The sequence below is a fragment of the Trachurus japonicus genome, chromosome 23 (genome assembly GCF_045865225.1).
Source record: "Trachurus japonicus isolate A0001 chromosome 23, Traja_1.0".
NCBI classification, from domain to species: Eukaryota; Metazoa; Chordata; class Actinopteri; order Carangiformes; family Carangidae; genus Trachurus; species Trachurus japonicus.
In genome coordinates this window covers 7357929-7375229 of record NC_140929.1, presented here as the reverse complement: position 1 = coordinate 7375229, position 17301 = coordinate 7357929, and the positions used below count along the sequence as shown (strand labels likewise).

General features: G+C 41.8%; 1 protein-coding gene across 1 annotated transcript in view; it reads left to right on the top strand.

Moving 5' to 3' along the window:
* Nucleotides 1–16445, top strand: part of kdm7aa (lysine (K)-specific demethylase 7Aa) — a 31555-nt gene extending 15110 nt beyond the window's left edge. The window contains exons 5-18 of the mRNA XM_085769113.1: nucleotides 1558–1699; nucleotides 2443–2629; nucleotides 3248–3410; nucleotides 6865–6952; nucleotides 7050–7156; nucleotides 7298–7389; nucleotides 7584–7670; nucleotides 9115–9387; nucleotides 9999–10132; nucleotides 11490–11647; nucleotides 11761–11855; nucleotides 11952–12169; nucleotides 13300–13685; nucleotides 14518–16445. Of these exons, the coding sequence (XP_085625239.1) occupies nucleotides 1558–1699; nucleotides 2443–2629; nucleotides 3248–3410; nucleotides 6865–6952; nucleotides 7050–7156; nucleotides 7298–7389; nucleotides 7584–7670; nucleotides 9115–9387; nucleotides 9999–10132; nucleotides 11490–11647; nucleotides 11761–11855; nucleotides 11952–12169; nucleotides 13300–13685; nucleotides 14518–14606 (2219 nt within the window). The 3' untranslated portion in view covers nucleotides 14607–16445. The remainder of the gene's footprint in view (nucleotides 1–1557; nucleotides 1700–2442; nucleotides 2630–3247; nucleotides 3411–6864; nucleotides 6953–7049; nucleotides 7157–7297; nucleotides 7390–7583; nucleotides 7671–9114; nucleotides 9388–9998; nucleotides 10133–11489; nucleotides 11648–11760; nucleotides 11856–11951; nucleotides 12170–13299; nucleotides 13686–14517) is intronic.
* Nucleotides 16446–17301: the final 856 nt, after the last annotated feature.

The window sequence follows — 17301 nt, the reverse complement described above, 5'->3', positions numbered from 1 at the left end:
TGAGTGTTGTGTCTCCACCGTGGTCACTGTTATGAACAACATCAGGTAGCCGAGTCTCGTCTCATCGGCTGCTGTCGACGTGTTAGTCGTGAGGCGGCAGTTAGAGCTTCAGCTTTGTAGTTTGGTTTCTCTTCTCTCTCTCTCTTTTTCTGCCCTTTCTTCTCTTCTCTCGTTCTCTTCTATTCTCGTTCTCTTCTCTCTTTTTCTTCTCTTCTCTTCTCTTCTCTTCTCTTCTCTTCTCTTCTCTTCTCTTCTCTTCTCTTCTCTTCCCTTCCCTCTTATTTTTTCTTATGTTCTCTCTCTTTTTCTTCCCCTCTTCTCTCTGTTCTTTTCTTTTCTTCTCTCTTTCTCTTCTCCCCCTCTCTTTCTCTTCTTCTCTCCCCCTCTCTTTTTCTCTTCTCTTCTCTCTTTTTCTTCTCTTTCCCCTCTTTTTCTTTCTCTTCTTTTGCTTTCTTTCTCTTCTCTCTCTTTATCTTTCTCTTCTCTCTCTTTCTCTTCTTCTCCCCCCTCTCTTTTTCCCTTCTCTTCTCTTCTCTTCTCTTCTCTTCTCTTCTCTTCTCTTCTCTTCTCTTCTCTTCTCTTCTCTTCTCTTCTCTTCTCTTCTCTTCTCTCTTCTTCTCTTTTTCTCCCCCTCTCTTTTTCTCTTCTCTTCTCTTCTCTTCTCTTCTCTTCTCTTCTCTTCTCTTCTCTTCTCTTCTCTTCTCTTCTCTTCTCTTCTCTTCTCTTCTCTTCTCTTCTCTTCTCTTCTCTTCTTCCCTTCCTCTCTCTCTCTCTGTTTCTCTCTCTCTCTGTGACTGACTGCCTCTCCACTCCAGCTGTTCTCTGTCATCAGACGCCGGCCAGCTGGGCTTCAGAGGTGCAAGTGCATGTCGGTCGGTCTGTGTGTGTGTGAGAGAGAGAGAGAGAGAGAGAGAGAGGGAACACGCAAAGGGGTAATAAAAAAGGTGTGTGGGAGGGGTGTTGGGAGAATACAACAACCAGCTGTCTTGCTGCACACACACACACACACACACACACACTGCGCCCCGCCTCTACTTCCGGCCCCCATGTGTCACCCGAGTGTGATTTGTAGCGTCCCAACTGTTAGCTGCGTTGCTAAGACGACGACGACTCTCTGCTTTGAGTCTGCTTCTTCTTTTTTTTTTTCTTAAGCATCTGTTTTTTCAGTCTTGTTTGCATAAACACACACACACACACACTCTCTCTTTCACATCTATACACGACCGTATATTTCCCTCCGTGCTTCAGTTCTCCCACGCTCAGATGTGTGCATTAAACGCAGCAGACCTCTCACCTCCACCCACCACTGCACTGCTGGTCTGGACAGATTGACGGATTGTCTCGCTCGTCTCTCGGCGCTGCTGCCGCCATATTGGTGCCAGTTTACCTCGGGGCTCGGTGTATAAAAGCTACAGCTCCTTGACCCCAGTGACCCCCCCCACCACCCACTCAGCACAGCAGCCAATTAAAAAAAAAAAAGTGTAAAGATGTTGGTATTTTTCCATTCAAGAGTCGGCGACACTGATATATTTATGCTTCTCCTCTCCTTTTTTCCAGGTGGCAACAAAGTCATCGACGTGATCGACGTGGCGCGGCAGGCGGACAGCAAGATGAAGCTCAGCGAGTTCATCAAGTATTTCACCAAGTCCCATCGACCCAAAGTCCTCAACCTCATCAGCCTGGAGTTCTCCGACACTAAGTAAGAAACGAGACGCAAAGCGCATTTGATTTAGGAGGTTTAGGAGGTTCAAACACAGACGCAGAGTTTTTAAGTTTTTATTTGCACTTGTTTCATCAAATCTTGTTAGATTACGGTGAGATGGTTGTTTATGACTTCATCTCTAAGCATTGAAATTAAGGTTGCTGCAGGTAAAACTCAAGCGTTATTGCATTTCCAGTAAGAGCTTTATTGTGCGTCACCCCTCTCCTTTCCTTTCACTCTCTAGTATCATGTCTAAATAAATAACTTAGTCAAACATAACTTTAAAATCTCTTCAGGCACAGAGAAGAATTTAAATCTGTGGTAACGGTAATGCTTCTCGTACATCAGAAGACTTTGAAAAGATTTGGAAAAGACTCTTGGAAAACTCACACCTGCTCACATCTAAAGACAAGTTGTAGAGTTTTTGTCTCCAACTGAGATTTTACAAAGACTGTGAATCTTGCTGGGTCACGTCCATGATTGTTTGTCTGCCAGGTTTCCTGTCTTTTTCCGGTTTTGTTAGAGCTCATCTATTGGTTGTTCATAGTGTTATGTCACTGCAAAGACTGAAAGACTTGTGATAATATCAAACATAAAAAAAATACTGATCTAAAACAGGTCAGATTACCACCTTAAACTTAACGATCCAGATGGAGGGAGCCCACCGTGACTCCTAAAATTTGTGATTTTTCTCATTTTTCTTTGCCTCTCTTCTCACTCCTCCCTCCCCCAACCTGCAGGATGTCGGAGCTGGTGGAGGTTCCTGACGTGGCGCAGAAGATGTCCTGGGTGGAGAACTACTGGCCGGACGACTCCTTCTTCCCAAAGCCCTTTGTCCAGAAGTACTGCCTCATGGGGGTCAAGGACAGCTACACAGACTTCCACATAGATTTCGGAGGCACCTCGGTCTGGTACCACGTCCTCTGGGTGAGTCTGAGCGAGATAGAGGCCAAAGTCGCAGTTAGAAGAACTGCCCCCATTACTTTGCTGTTTAACTGCAGTGTAGCGCAGCTAGCAGGAGTAGAGTTAAGTCCGGTCTGCACATATTTTTTCCTGTGGTCGCACTCGGGGACCTAGAGCTGTAGAGCTTTACTTAGAAAATAACCGGATTTCTCCTTTAACGGGCTCTGAAGGTGGTGATTACTTCTCCCGGGCTGGGACGCTGTCAGCTCTGTGTGTTTGTGTTTGTTTGTTTTTTCAGTGTGTTGTTAAATCAAAGGCTGCGCTGCCCTTACATTAGTCAAGCTCTGTGAGTTTCAGTAGGTGTGTGTTTGTGTTTGTGAGTGTGAGTGTGTGTGAGAGTGTGTGTGTGTGAGTGTGTGTACTGTGATGTTTAAAGGAGGCGGTCACGGCTGATTGGCTAACGCCTGCTGTGAAAGGTTTCCTCGCCTCATGCTGTGGTCATGGTGATGATCTCACCGTCTCAGCTCTAAACTGTAGCTGACGTTGATTTCAAACAGGGATTTTCGTGTGTGTGTGTGTAGGTGAGTGTGTGTAGGTGTGTGACTGACTTCATCTTCATCTTCTTCTTCTTCCGCTCCACAGGGGGAGAAGGTCTTCTACTTGATCAAACCCACTCCTGCCAACCTTGCACTATACGAGGCATGGAGCTCCTCGCCCAATCAGAGTGAAGTGTTCTTCGGGGACAAAGTGGACAAGTGCTACAAGTGTATTGTCCCCCAGGGAACGACCCTGCTCATCCCCACAGGTCCGTCATTATCTTTTATGTCTTTTTTTTTTATGTGGCACAGCTATGTGTCGTGACCTCTGGTGACCTTTCACACCTGTTGTTGAGTTCATCGGGGTCTAGGAAAAACAAAACCTTCAGTTCTGGTCTGGTTTCTGTTCATTCTGGTTCTTTACAAACCAATAAAGAGGTTTTGATTGATTGATCAGCGTTTACGAAAGAAAAAGTTCTCCTTCTTCTCCTTGTAGTGTTGCTTTTTTATGGACCTCACCAGGGTTGTTATAGTTAACTAAAACTACGACTAAAACTAAAACTAGCAGTGAAAAAATAATTCGGTAAACTGAAATAAAGATAAAAATGACAATTTTTTCCAAAAACAAGAACTAAAACTAACGAAAACTAAAATGAATTGCAGGTAACATTAGCTTAGTTTTAGTTTTCTAGGAGATGGTGGCTAAAGTTGCAGGAAGAAAACGCCACAGATCAATATGTTCTTCACAGTTCTCACAGAGGCTTTCTCCTAATACCTGAAAAACTAAGACTAAATAAAAACTACAATGGACAATGCACAACTAATTAAAACTAGTTTAGTTCAGTTTTAGTTTTCTTAGAGATTGTAAAGCTGCAGGAAGAATAAGGGACGACTTCGAGTACGACCCACAGGTAGATAAGAGTGAATGTGACGTGATGAAGACTGATGGAAACATTTATTGGATGCAACTAAAAGGGAAAAATCCCACAAATTTGAAAGTTCATCTTCAGAAGACTAAATAAAAACTCAACTAAAACAGCTCAATCGCTTGTTGAACTAACTAAAACTAAACTGAAAAAAAAAAAAAGAAAATAATTAAAATTTAAAGCTATTATAATAACCTTGGACCTCACACATGGTTTACACAACTTTTCCATTGATTATTATTGTTTTTCTGATCAACTTGTGCAGTAATTTATTCTGAATATCACATGTCTACTACAACAAAAATCCTGTGGTTGGTCACTTTGCTTTCGGACCGCAAACAAACAGCACCAGTCTGCTTGTAAAAGGACTCGGAGCCTTGTTGTGTTTTTTTTCTTCGTTTTTTCGTCTTCTCTGGTCTCGGTCCGGTTGTTTTGGCCTGGTTCTATTGGTGGCTTCCTCTTCCAGCCCACAGGAACCACACAGTCCAGGCAAACCCGACCAGCAGTCTGTCCTAACAACAGGAGCCAGAGAGAGAAAGAGAAAGAGAGAGAGAGGGAAAGAGAGAGGGTTTGTGTTGTGAAGGCGTCCTGGACGATAACTTTGTGGTGTCCGAGCACGATAAATTTTCACACACCCTCTTTGACGCGCAGCTATTTATATAATTGCAGCCGCTCGCCGCTCACAGCTGATCTGTTGTCTGGTGGTTTGTTTGTCTTTTTCACGTGCGTTTTTAAAGAAAAAGAAAAAAAAGTTAAAATAATCACGTTTCCCATGGCTGCTGCCAGGAAAATACAGGCTTCTAGAAAGTCCTCTGTCATTGCCAAGGGAAAATAACAGAGAGGGAAATCTCTTGTGTGAGGACGGAGCAAACCCCATACGCATCTTCATGGTCATAATTACAATGGATAAATGACGAGAAACAGCAGCAGTGATGCTGTCGTCTGACGTCTCTTTATCCTGCACGTGACGTTTTCTCTTTTAATCAGCAGTGTTGGTACTGTATATCTCAAGGGGTTACTCCTCCTAACAAAGATTTTCCATCTCGTTTTTGAGGCGATCCTACAAATAACAATGTACAAAATAGTCACAAGAACATAGAGCAAAACAAAGTAGCACAAAACAAGAAAAAAAGTAACAACAAAACCGTAATAAATAGACAAAACAAGGTTATATAAAGTAATAATATTCATGCTAGTGTCAATGGAAAGACAGTTATATTATACAGTGGAAACCACTTACTATAGTGATCACGTGGGTCCAGAGTCAATGTGAGTGCTATAAGCGCCGATTTTTTATTATTTCACTAAATGCCATTTGTATAGTTTTCCAATGAGAAAAATATAATGAAATGAAACGGACAGCTTCAGCATTTACTGAATTTCATTTAATGTTTCAAACATGGTACAGTCGTTTCAAATGCTTTACCAGAGACACTGTGCAAGTTTAATTACTGCACAGACATAAAACTTAAATACTGTACACAATAGGCTACAGCACAGTAATGTATATAGCTTACTGTGGTTACAATTATAAATAGGCAGTTGCCTTTAACATTGTTGTGCAGTTGAGTAAAAAACAGTCTGTGGCTTGGCGGTGACTTATTTCTTATTTTTTACTGAACAGCCCGGTGTCAACACATTTACGTTAGCTATAGCAGCAGAAACAGATGTCCGGCAAGGAATCATGGGAGCAAGAAATAAAATAAATACACGTATAGTAGTTTTAAAATAGTTTTTGCATGTGTCTTCATTCATAAAATGACCAAAAATGAACACTAAATAATTTGTTTATAGCAATCAAGATAGATATAAGCAGCATTTGTATAGAAATGATTCTGTCTCAAGCCTTTTGATCCATATAAGCGGTTTCCACTGTATTAGAAGTTGTAAATGTGTTGTCGGGGTGTTAAATCTGACATGTACAGTGACTTCTGAAATGAGAAGACAGAGCATTTTTTAAACAAATGAAATGAGGATATGAATCGGATATTTGGTTATCTGGTGATTAGAAAGTTGTGTTTAAGATTCATATCACTCACAGATCAGGACATGGTGGGTTTTCGTTGTTGTCTTTCCAGCAAAGTGACGCTAATGTTTGTAGTCATACCATTATCCATCCATCAATGGACTTTTTAAGCTGATGGAGCTCCTCCTCCTCCTCCTCCTCCTCCTTCACCTCCTGCCTCCAGACAGACAAAGCTCAGTTCAGCCCGTCAACTGCTGGACGTCTTCAATCAGTCTCCGAGCCGTGGCTTCTCAGCAGGCTGGAGCTGCCATTCAGAGACAGAGAGAGAGACAGAGAGACAGAGAGAGGGAGAGAAGAGGCTTTTTGGCAGCGAGGGTGTGTGGAGAGGTGGGGAATTAAGTGGGGGTCAGAGAGCACAGTAGGTCAGTCAGCGAGTGCATTATCAGGCCTGTCTATCAGCCTTACACCAAACCCCCCTCCCTCTAAGACTCTGCTTTCTCTCACTTTGTGTCGTATAAAGGAGGCTGTTTATCTGAGCGGGAACTCGTTATTTCATATCTCTCTAAGTCCGTTCAGATGGGGGGGAGTTGGTAACAAGTTTTTGTTGTTGTCGGCTCTGCTGTGCATATTTACACATCGTAAAAACACACACACACACACACACACACACACACACACACACACTGACTGAGCGCTTTAATCTGCTGCATGTTTGATCAAGTTTCAAAGTATCGTGGTGATTTTATGGGGTGAGATGTTGTTGGGAGTTCAGTCAGTCAGTCAGTCAGTGTGGAGTTGTGGTTGTAACTTGTGCTGTGGCGCCCCCTGCAGGCTGGATCCATGCTGTTCTCACCTCTCAGGATTGCATGGCCTTTGGAGGGAACTTCCTTCACAACCTCAATATTGGCATGCAGCTCAGGTAAACAGCTCAGATAATATTAATAATAATAAGATATTGAGATGGTGTTTGTTTTAAAGCGCCTCGTATCACTAAACTCTTGTCTTTTGTTGTGCAGGTGTTATGAAATGGAGCGTCGTCTGAAAACCCCAGACCTCTTTAAGTTTCCATACTTCGAGGCCATCTGTTGGTATGTGGCCAAGAACCTTCTGGAAATGCTAAAAGGTGAGAGTGCACAGTGTTTATGGGGATATGAATATTAAACCAATGGGTAATAATAGAAAAAGGGGTGATGACATTTTATCTGGAGTGAAGTTTTTCTGTCTTTTTTTTAATATGAAAATTGTTTGTTTTTCCTCTTCTCAGAGCTCCGTGAGGACAACTGTCCACCGCCGACCTACCTAGTGGAGGGAGTCAAGGCTTTAATCAGTGCACTGAAGACCTGGTTGAAAAGAGAGGTGAGCATCGGCCACGTCTTTCTCACGGTCATCTCTGTCCTCCTGCGCCGCGACCGTCCACAGCAGCTGGACACGTTTCCTTTTTCTTTTTCTTTTTTTGTCCTTATCTTCCTGATGCGCAACAACAGACTCTCTGTCTGTCTCTCTCCGTTCACGTCTCCGGGTCTGAATGTGGTTCTGTTGTGGCTTCGCAGGTGACTGAGCCCTCCAGTGAGGTACCAGACCATATCAGGCCCAACCATCTCATCAAAGAGCTGACCAAGGAAATCCGCTACGTGGAGGTAAGACAGGCGGAGGAAGAGAGAAGCTGCTCTGGTGCTGGTGTTAAATATCAACGTGCAACTCTCTGCAGCTGCAGCTTTTGAACACTTTGTTTATTGGGATTTACACTTGACCAGTCAATGACATTTAGTAACCTAACCTGGTCTTACTCGAGTAACCGATTCTTTTAATAAAAATAGAATGACTCATAAATGCGCTCTGGTTGTGTTATCAGACAAAATATCAGGTGGTTAATAAGAGTAGAGAGTGGAGTTTAAGATGCACATATGGGGCATAGGTGCATCTTTATGCCCCGGCTGCCTCGGAGGGGAAAACCTTTTATTTTATTTTATTTTTCTCAGCCATTAGCGGTGCTTATTTATTTATATATATATTTACTTATAGCTCTGCTCTGCCTCGCATCGTCTCAGGAAATAACTGGGAAGGTTTCAGATTGTTTTGTATTTTCTAACGGACTTGATGAAACCTATTGTCTCCCTCCCTACGGCTTACCCCGAGGGAACCACCACTGATTCTTGTAGAAGGTTTGAAAGTTTGAGGCTCGATCCAAAAATGCTTTTACACAGCAAAAAACCATGTTGTTTGATCCGAAACTGTAACACTACGAAAAACACAAACTATGGCACGATTATGTAGTTTGATCCGACGCTAGACTGTGCTCTAACATGCCTATTTTTCAATCCTAAATTAACCGGGTAATAATTCGTAACCGATTAGCAGATTGTCTACTCGGGTAGTCGAGTTTCTGATTTTGAAATATCAGGAAAAAAAGGACCTCAAATGAGATCAAATTTAGGACAAAAAGCTGCTGTTTAAGAGCCAGATTTTCTACTTTTATTAAGTACAGGACGTCTCTGAGCCGGTGGATATGGAAGGGAGAAACATCAATATGAAATACGTGGCCAAGAGAGAGCTGTTAAAGCAGTTTTTATCTCTATTGGACTAAAGACGAGGTGTCAAAAATGTCTTTTCTGTATTTAAATAGTGCAGCGTGCAGCCAGAAATGAGTGGCTGAGGTTTGTTGGATCTGATTTTATCATGAATTAAATTATGTACTTTGTTTTACGATGTCATATTAAAAGCAGCAAGCTTTGTCCAGCGAATTTTAATGTTCACACTCACACTGCATATTTAAAAAGGAAATGTTTGGAGTATCTTAGCAGTATCTTAAAACTTTTTTTTTGCAAATAATGAGTCAGTTTATACGACTCTGATCTGTTTTCCTGTTTGACCTTCGTTGCTCTTTGCGCAGTCGAGCGCAGACCGACCACACGACACATCCCACGCTCAGGATGCTCGGCAACACCGAGCTCTGATTATGAGGCAGCGTTAAAGAGAAAAGGATCCAAAGAGGAGTTTGAACGTGGGCAGAGTTTGAACACTGTAAATTGTGACTCTCGGCTCCATTAAGTGTGGGTTTTTTTTTGGACTTGTGCCCTGCAGGAGGAACCAGTCAGCGGTAGCAAGCCAGTGAAATCTCAGGGAAGCGCGTGCGGCATCGGAGCATCTGGATCTGGATCTGGATCTGGATCTAACGGCTGCCCGGCCACTCGCTCCACGCTGGAGAGGCTGTGCCAGGCGCGGCGGGCGCGGAGAGCGGCCCGGAGGCTGAGGGAGCAGCAGCGACAGGCGCCCAAAGTGCCCTCCAACCTGGACATCCTGGAGCAGCACACCAGGGAGGTGCTGAAGAGGCTGGAGGTGGGACCGCTGGAGGAGGTGAGGACCGGATAATTTTGCTAATGTGGTTTTTGTTTTTGTGTGATGTCTGTATTTGGAGATCACCCATTAATGGCCTGGCTCCTTCCTACCTGTCAGAGACTTTAACTGTCCGCGATCATGGCAGGGCCCTCCGTTCTTCCGGCCAGCTTCTGTTAGAGGTCCCAAGGTCTAGATTCAAGCAGTGGGGCGATCGTTCGTTTGCTGTTGCAGCTCTCAGGCTGTGGAACAGACTGCCACCCGACATTCGCACCATTACTGACCTCAGTCTTTTTAAATCGAAGCTAAAGACGCACTTTTTTTAGATTAGAATTTAACTCTGACTAGGGAAGTCCTGCTCTTAAGTGTACTTATTTTGCCAGTTTTTATTTTACTGTATGCACTTTTAGAGCGCCTTTAACACCCTGCAGCACTGTGGCACTTTCTTGTGTTTTTATGTATTGCTTTTATGTATTATTTTACTGCTTTGATGTAAAGCACTTTGGGTACCGTCTGGCTATTGTAAAGTGCTATACAAATAAATTTTGATTGATTGATTGATTGATCACAACAGAAAAGCAGATTTACACCAACTTTTCTGCAGCATTGACTCTGGTGTGTGTTTTATTCAGGACCCGGCGTTCTGTGCCAAGGTTCACGGGAAACTCAACAAGGTGGAGACGGCGTCGGCGGCTGCTGCTGCTGCAGCAGAGTTGTTGGAGGACAACCACCTACGGCTGATGCTGGTCAACGGCAGAATCATCAGGTGAGAGCTCAGCACACGACACACTGACGTCTGTCCCTCTGATTATTATGTCTGTATAAATACATAAGAATTCTCATCTATCTGTATAATAACACATCAAGAAATGTCAGACGAAGAAAAAACAAGCTAAAACCAGAGGGAATTAAATAATACAACGGAAATTATGATGGACATTTGCAAAACAATTTCTTGCGTCCTGTGAGAAAATGATTTATTATGTAAAACCACAAAGGCCTAGTCTTTATTTTCACTAATTCATGACTCTGTTTTAGAAAAAAAGAGTATTTTTTTTTTTACTAATTGTGTTTAAGCAATTTGAGATCTGTGACAAACACAACACTAAAATATGAAACACATTGTATGAAAATATGATCGATGCTAAAGCCAATTAAAAAAACAAATTAATAGAATAAAAGAATGAGAGAGCAGATATTAGTGCTACATGAGGCTTTGATACACTAATATAAATTCATTAATGGTCTTGTGTAATATTAATGCAGTGGCTCCTAACCTTTTTTGGCTCGTGACCCCATTTTTACATCATAAATTTCTGGCGACCGTCAATCAAGATGCACCAGCTCAGATATTTTTATATGCTGCATTGTATCTGAACTCAATTTTTATTCACGAAAGTGAAAGTATAGAATACAGTTGTTTAAGATTGTGTGTGTGGTGCTTTTAATAACAATTTAAAAAAGAATAATAATTATTTAAAAATATATTTTTATGAGTAACTTTTTTTAAAATATCAATTACTAGACATTTCAGGCGACCCCTTTTGAATTTGCGGCGACCCCACCTGGGGTCCCGACCCCAAGGTTGAAAAACACTGTGTTAATGTGTGTGAATAGAAAAAGAAGTTGAATTCGCTGCAACAACATAACATGCAGGAAATGAAACTGTCAGTTTGATTCATCTCATATTTCAGTGTCAGAAGTCAGAAGGTTTTCAAACGAGTGTCATGAATCTTTCTAATGAATCTACTGAGAACTCATTTTTTCCCATGATTCAACACGTTTGTTCAAAAGTGTTTATTGTCGTTTGTACAGTGGAAAGTTGGGTTTCCCTGACAATGAAATTCTTACTTTGCTGTCCACATCACAAAACGAAAGCAATTATAAAAACTAGGTATAAAAATAAAATAATTAAAAGCAACAATAATACAACAACAATGACAGCAACAGTAGTAATAAAAGAGATAAGAGAAGAGAAAAAGGAGGTATGATGCATGTGTGCAATATGTATAATAAATAGTAAATAGATAGTGTGCAAATTGTGCATGTGCAAACTGAAAGTGCTATTGTATGAGGTAGTGGGTGATTGATTATCGACTCTTTGTGTGTGTGTGTGTGTGCAGAGACCTGAGGCGGCCCAGCAGCAGCCCGGTGAAGACGGAGGGCGAGCGGCTGTGCGCCGGTCAGAGTCCACCACCAAAGAGTTGTGTGGATGTGAAGTCGGAGAGGACACAGGACGGTCAGGAGCAGCACAGCTCGGTCGACCGGCCCGCGCTCCTCAGTGAGTCACTACACACTGTTTATTATTATTATTATTATTATTATTATTAGGTATCGATTGATTGATTTTGTTTGGTTCATTTGATCTGATTGGAGAGCGGTTGTGTTTTCCAGGGGGTCTGGAGAGGGTGAAGACTGAACTCAGGGAAGAAGTCTCAGGACACTCCAGTGTGTCGGACGTGGAGTCAGACAGCGACTCTCCCACGGAGGTAAAACCACGATGATGATGATGAACAAGTGGATTCTGGTGCATAAATACTTTTTTGTGTCTTTTTGTTAACCAGCCTTTTGCTTTGCCAACGCAGCGTAAAGCATCATCGTCATCAACATCTTCGTCGTCATCGTCGTCGTCGTCGTCATCCTCTTCTGACGAGGATTCGGAGAGTTCCCAGGAGGAAGAGGAGGATGAGGAGCGGCAGGACAGGGAGGAGAGGGGCTCATCTCAGCAGAAAGGCTCAGGGCACACCATAGAGCTGGACCAGTCTGGCCAGAAACTCAGGCACAAACACAAACCACTCAAACGGTGAGACGGACAAACGCACAGATGTGTGTGTGTGTGTGTGTGTGTGTGTGTGTGTGTGTGTGTGTGTTTTTTTTGTTGTTGATACTTTCATTTTATTGCTTTTTTTCTTCGTCAATTTATAAACATTATACATAAGGGGGGACAAAAAAGTTGTTCTTCTTCTTAAGTCCTCCTCTTATGAGTCAACTGTTCCATAACGTATATTTCTTTCACAACTTTCAGCCAGTCATCTTGTGTTCAGTACTTATCTGTCCTCCTTCATCACAACATTCATGTTGCCAAAACACAGTAATGTAAATGACTTGGATACGTCACAGCGCAAAGATCAGACAATAACTCGGTGAACATCTTCCCAAAATCTTACGATTTTAGGGCAAAGCCAAAAAACATTTATATTCATGTCTGCACATTTTCTCCCAACAATATAATCTATAAAGCACATGATTATGCAGTTGAGTTTCATCTTCAGAAATATTCACACCTAGCTCTCTCCCCCACTTCAGTTTTACATATGAGGTTGTATCTCCTCGTCTCCATTAGATGCCCAGATATTCTTTAGCTGTGTTTTTTTCCCCCACTTTTATTTATTGGTTTTCACAATTGAAAATCTAACGGCATATATACAGAAATGCAAGAATGAACTTTTTCAGTAATACTAAAAAAACAATATATAGATTACATATAGGACAAAATCTCATGTTTGTTCAAGCAGATATGTAATAAAAGGTTGCCATATCCTGCTGAAATTATCATTAGGACGTCGTAGAGCCAGTCTAAACCTTTCTAGCTTCAGGAGTTGTATTGTATCTCTAACCCAAAGTTTGTAGGAGGGTGAGACAAGTAAAATGATTCTCCTCGCTAAGAGGGTGACAAAAGCAATGCGATCAGATTATTTTTTCTTTTCTCACAAAAATCAAAATCATAAATACAAATCCATAGTTATGTATGCAAATATACATAATTGCATAACATAATACGTGCGAAATTTAACCAAAAAGGAGAACAAAAAATGTCTACAAAACGCCAACAACAAAACAAAAACAAACGTGAAAATTATTTTTAAAAAGCATTGTTTTTATTTGCATTGAGCGGCGGTGACTCATCCCCTCTCTCCCTCTCTCCCCCCTCAGAGACCGTCCTACCTCACCCAGCACAGAAGAGGCCATTCAGGGGATGCTGTCCATGGCGGGTCTGCTGTGCTCCTCCGAGCCGGAGAAGGTGGCCTCGTCCCAGGAGCCCTGGTGGTCCAGCCCGGGTCAGTGCTCGCGGCTGGAGCAGCGGGAGGCGCCGCCGCACCAGCGCCGGCTGCAGGGCGACAAGAGCCCCATGGACAGTCAGGGCAACAGCAGCAGCGAGGCCTGGGACAATCAGGGGCCACCCAGCCCCCTCAGTCAGAGCCACGGAGCCAGCCCCGAGACGGACTACCAGTACTGTGACCCCTCCATGTCCCCCCCACTGCACCCCTCCAAGAGGCACGCCCCCAACCCCCCTCCCATCAGCAATCAGGCCACAAAAGGTTTGGAAATACTGCGCTACACCTCAAATAATTGTTTAGCAAACGCACATTTTAGAATAATTGTAACTTCTACGTCGGATAAAAACAGACAGCGTCAGCATTACATGTTCTAACAATGTGTTTTTCACATTATAACAATATGTTTTAACTTAATTAGACATAAAAACTTAACATTATGTACTATTAATGATAGTGTTATAATATGTTAAGTGTTTCTTATTAATATCATGTTATAATGTGACACTTTTCATTTTTTACAATGTAAGATGTATGATGTAATTATGTAAGATGTATGATGTAATTATGTGAAAATATATTGTTATAATGTGAAAAACTTTATATTATAACATTAATATCACTTAAAACCATTGTTCTAACACTTTTTTTCACACTATAACATATTTTATAACACAAATCTATCGTATTGTAAATATTTAAATGGTCAAAACTTGAAACATTTCACAGTATGATGATAATATAGTGTTATAACAAACCTTCAGGTTAAAATGTGCCTTTTTTTATTTTCTGGTGTGGTAGTAAGAGGTCAACAGCTCTGATTTAAAACGTCACATTTTTCAGCCTCTACATGTGGATATTTGCTGATCATATCTGTTTTCTTTGCTTTAAGAAACATAACTAGACATTCGACTCGTGCTTTGATAAACAGTTAGTCACATTTTTAAAGACCAACATCAAATATCTGATCATTTCTGTTGAGCAAACGATGAATCATCCATGATGGAAAGAACTCTTATTTGGACTCTAAACATTCACATTAATTCTGAAAGTGTTTTATCCAAAGTAATTTTTTTTTTTCCTCTTTCTGTTTCAGGCAAACGGCCCAAAAAAGGAATGGCTACAGCCAAGCAGAGACTGGGGAAGATCCTGAAACTCAACAGACACAGTCGCGTCTTTGTGTAGCTCCAGAAAAACATAAAAACTTCAGAGGGTAGAAGAGAAGAGAAGAATAGCCGGGGATTTGTTCTCGAACGAAGACGACAAAACAAGACAAAACAAACAAAAAAAAGAGATAAAGAAAAGAAACATTTGTGTATTTGTTACAAGACACTTTGGTGCTGTAGAGATTGGAGGGTTAGAAAAAGAAATTTTTTAAAAAAGGAAGAAGATGACGACGACACTGCCTGGAGACGCCTCCCGACACGTCGAACACGCTCACTGTGCATGCTTAGGAGACAGGGTATCGGATTTGAACATGAGCAAGTGCACGACTTCACTACAAGCACACTAAGAACAAAAAATGAATAAATAAATAAAAATAGAGCAAAAAAAAAAAAACAGACCAGGAGCTTCGCCGCGAGACGAGGACGAGCACGTCGAGACGTTTTTCTGCTGCAGGGAACGGTGGACTGAAGCTCCTGGGGGGCATTGAAACGGACAGAGGAGATCTTTTTTTTTTTAGTTTTTGGTTTTATTCTTTTACAGCAGGAGGTCGAAACCAAACTCAAACCGAGACGTCTCACTGCTTCTGATGCTGAGATCATGCGCGTCACATTTCTACTAACGCGTCCTCCCTTCCTCTCTCCTTCCCTCTCTCCACCAACGTGTTCATGAGCTTCTCTTGTGCAGGTGAATCGGAGTTGAATCTCCTGCGGGGTCGATTTGTTTTTTTAGTTTTTATTAGACCCTGAGGGAGGAAACGAGGTGCTAACGAAAAAAAAAAAAAAATGAGGAGGAGCAGGAGGAGGAGGTGGTGAAGGTGGTGGTGAACTGAAATTTCAAAATGGTGCTTATTGTTTGTACTTTTCTCCACTCATGCTTGTCCCTTCCACCTCCCCTCTCTCCCCTTTTTTATCCTTTATCTCAATCACACCAGCAATAATGACTTTGAGGAGAAAGGTGAGAGCGAGCGGCGGCAGCGCCGAGCAGCAGTCGAGTTCCTTCAGCTTGTGGAAATAATAATTTAATGGTGCATTAAGGAAAAGAAAAGGAAAAGGAAAAAAAAAACTTAAAACAGACGATTTAACGAGAAAGAAAAAGAAAAGTTCTCTCAGATCTGCACTGTTGTTGGATGGTGTGAAGCTGCTGCTCAGTGCTGCCTCCTGAACAGTGAATCTGTTTTTAATAGGAATTATTACGAGTCATTCACTCATTTTTTAATTTTTTTTTTAAAGATAAGAAAAAGAAATGAAAATGACGAACGACTCGCATGTTATCCTGCTTAATTTATTTCTCGTTTTATGTGATTTTTTTTTTCTTTTTTAATGTGTTATTTTTATGGATTCTGAATAATGTATTTATTAATTGAAAGAGATGATTTTATTTTATTTTGACCCTTTAAAAAAATAGAAAACCTCAGTTATTCTGATTCTGAGGGGATTGTTTTTCCTTCTTTCCTTCCTTCCTTCCTACCTTCCTAGGGGTTTCCTTCCTCTCTTTTTTATCTTTAACACATACTTTTTGTAAATGTGGATGTTTTTAGAGTTCATGTGATCATCATCTGTTGAGTAGCAGTTTACCTACAGAGCTGTTTTCTTTTTCCTCCTCACCCCTACTCCCCCATCCCCTCCCTCACCCTCTCACCCAGGTGAATAGATCCTGTGTTGATTCTTGTCTGTCCTGGGTTTTTGTTTCCCCTGTAGCCAGAGGGGGTTCGGGCTCTGTGCGAATAGAAACTATACGTTAGATTGAGAAACGTCAGCTTCCATATCTACACCTGAGCTTTGTTTCCTTTTTTTTTGTTTTTCCAAACTAGTGCCACTTCTCATTTAGCAAAAAAAAAACAAAAACTCAAAACAAAAAGTATTCTGAGCCACTGTGGTCGATCCAAAGTAGTTGATGTATCCAGAAGTGAACGTTTGAGGAACTTAAAAATGGGACGAGTGAGGTTTTTTTTACAAAAATGATTATGTTTTGTTTAAATGATAGCAGTGCTGATGATGATGATGTGAGGTGTGTTTGTTTTTTCGCTCGGGGTGCGCAGTTCTTCACTCTCAGGGAATGATGCCATGGACATAAACCTTCGATTAACCACCAGCCACGTCATGGATGCAGACAAGATTTCCTTTTTTTTCCTCAAGACTTTAAACCAGGTTTTCCATTGCTCAAAACAAGACAAACTAACAAAAAAAAAACATTGAAACAATCTCATGGTCGTGGTTTTGGAGTAAGGATAAGCTGTGCTTTTACCGGTCAGTCATTGTTACCTTTGATTTGGTGTTGCCCCCCCCCCCCACCCCCTCTCTCTCTCTCCCTGTTGCTGCTGCTTCCTGACACACTTCCAGCTCAGTGTTAAAACAGAAACCACACGTGTTAACGACAACAAAAAGATGCATTTCACCCCATGTAAACGACACCCAGGCTAAAAAGTTGATGCCAAGTAGCTTTAAGACCACTCATTTAACAGCATGAGGCTTTAAACAAAAAAGCTTTGCTCAGGTTTGACTTGTAGTGCACATGACTGTGATGGATCACTCAGCCCTGATGAGGCGTTTCACCTGATCCCGACACAAAGAACCAACTCAGTGCTGATAATCTCATTGCCGGACTGATTTCCTCCCCTTTCCCCCCCTCCTCTCTCTCCTTTACACTACACTTTGACCTTTTAACTCTTTGCATGTCATTGGAAACACACGAGCTGGCCCGCAGGCAGGGTTTG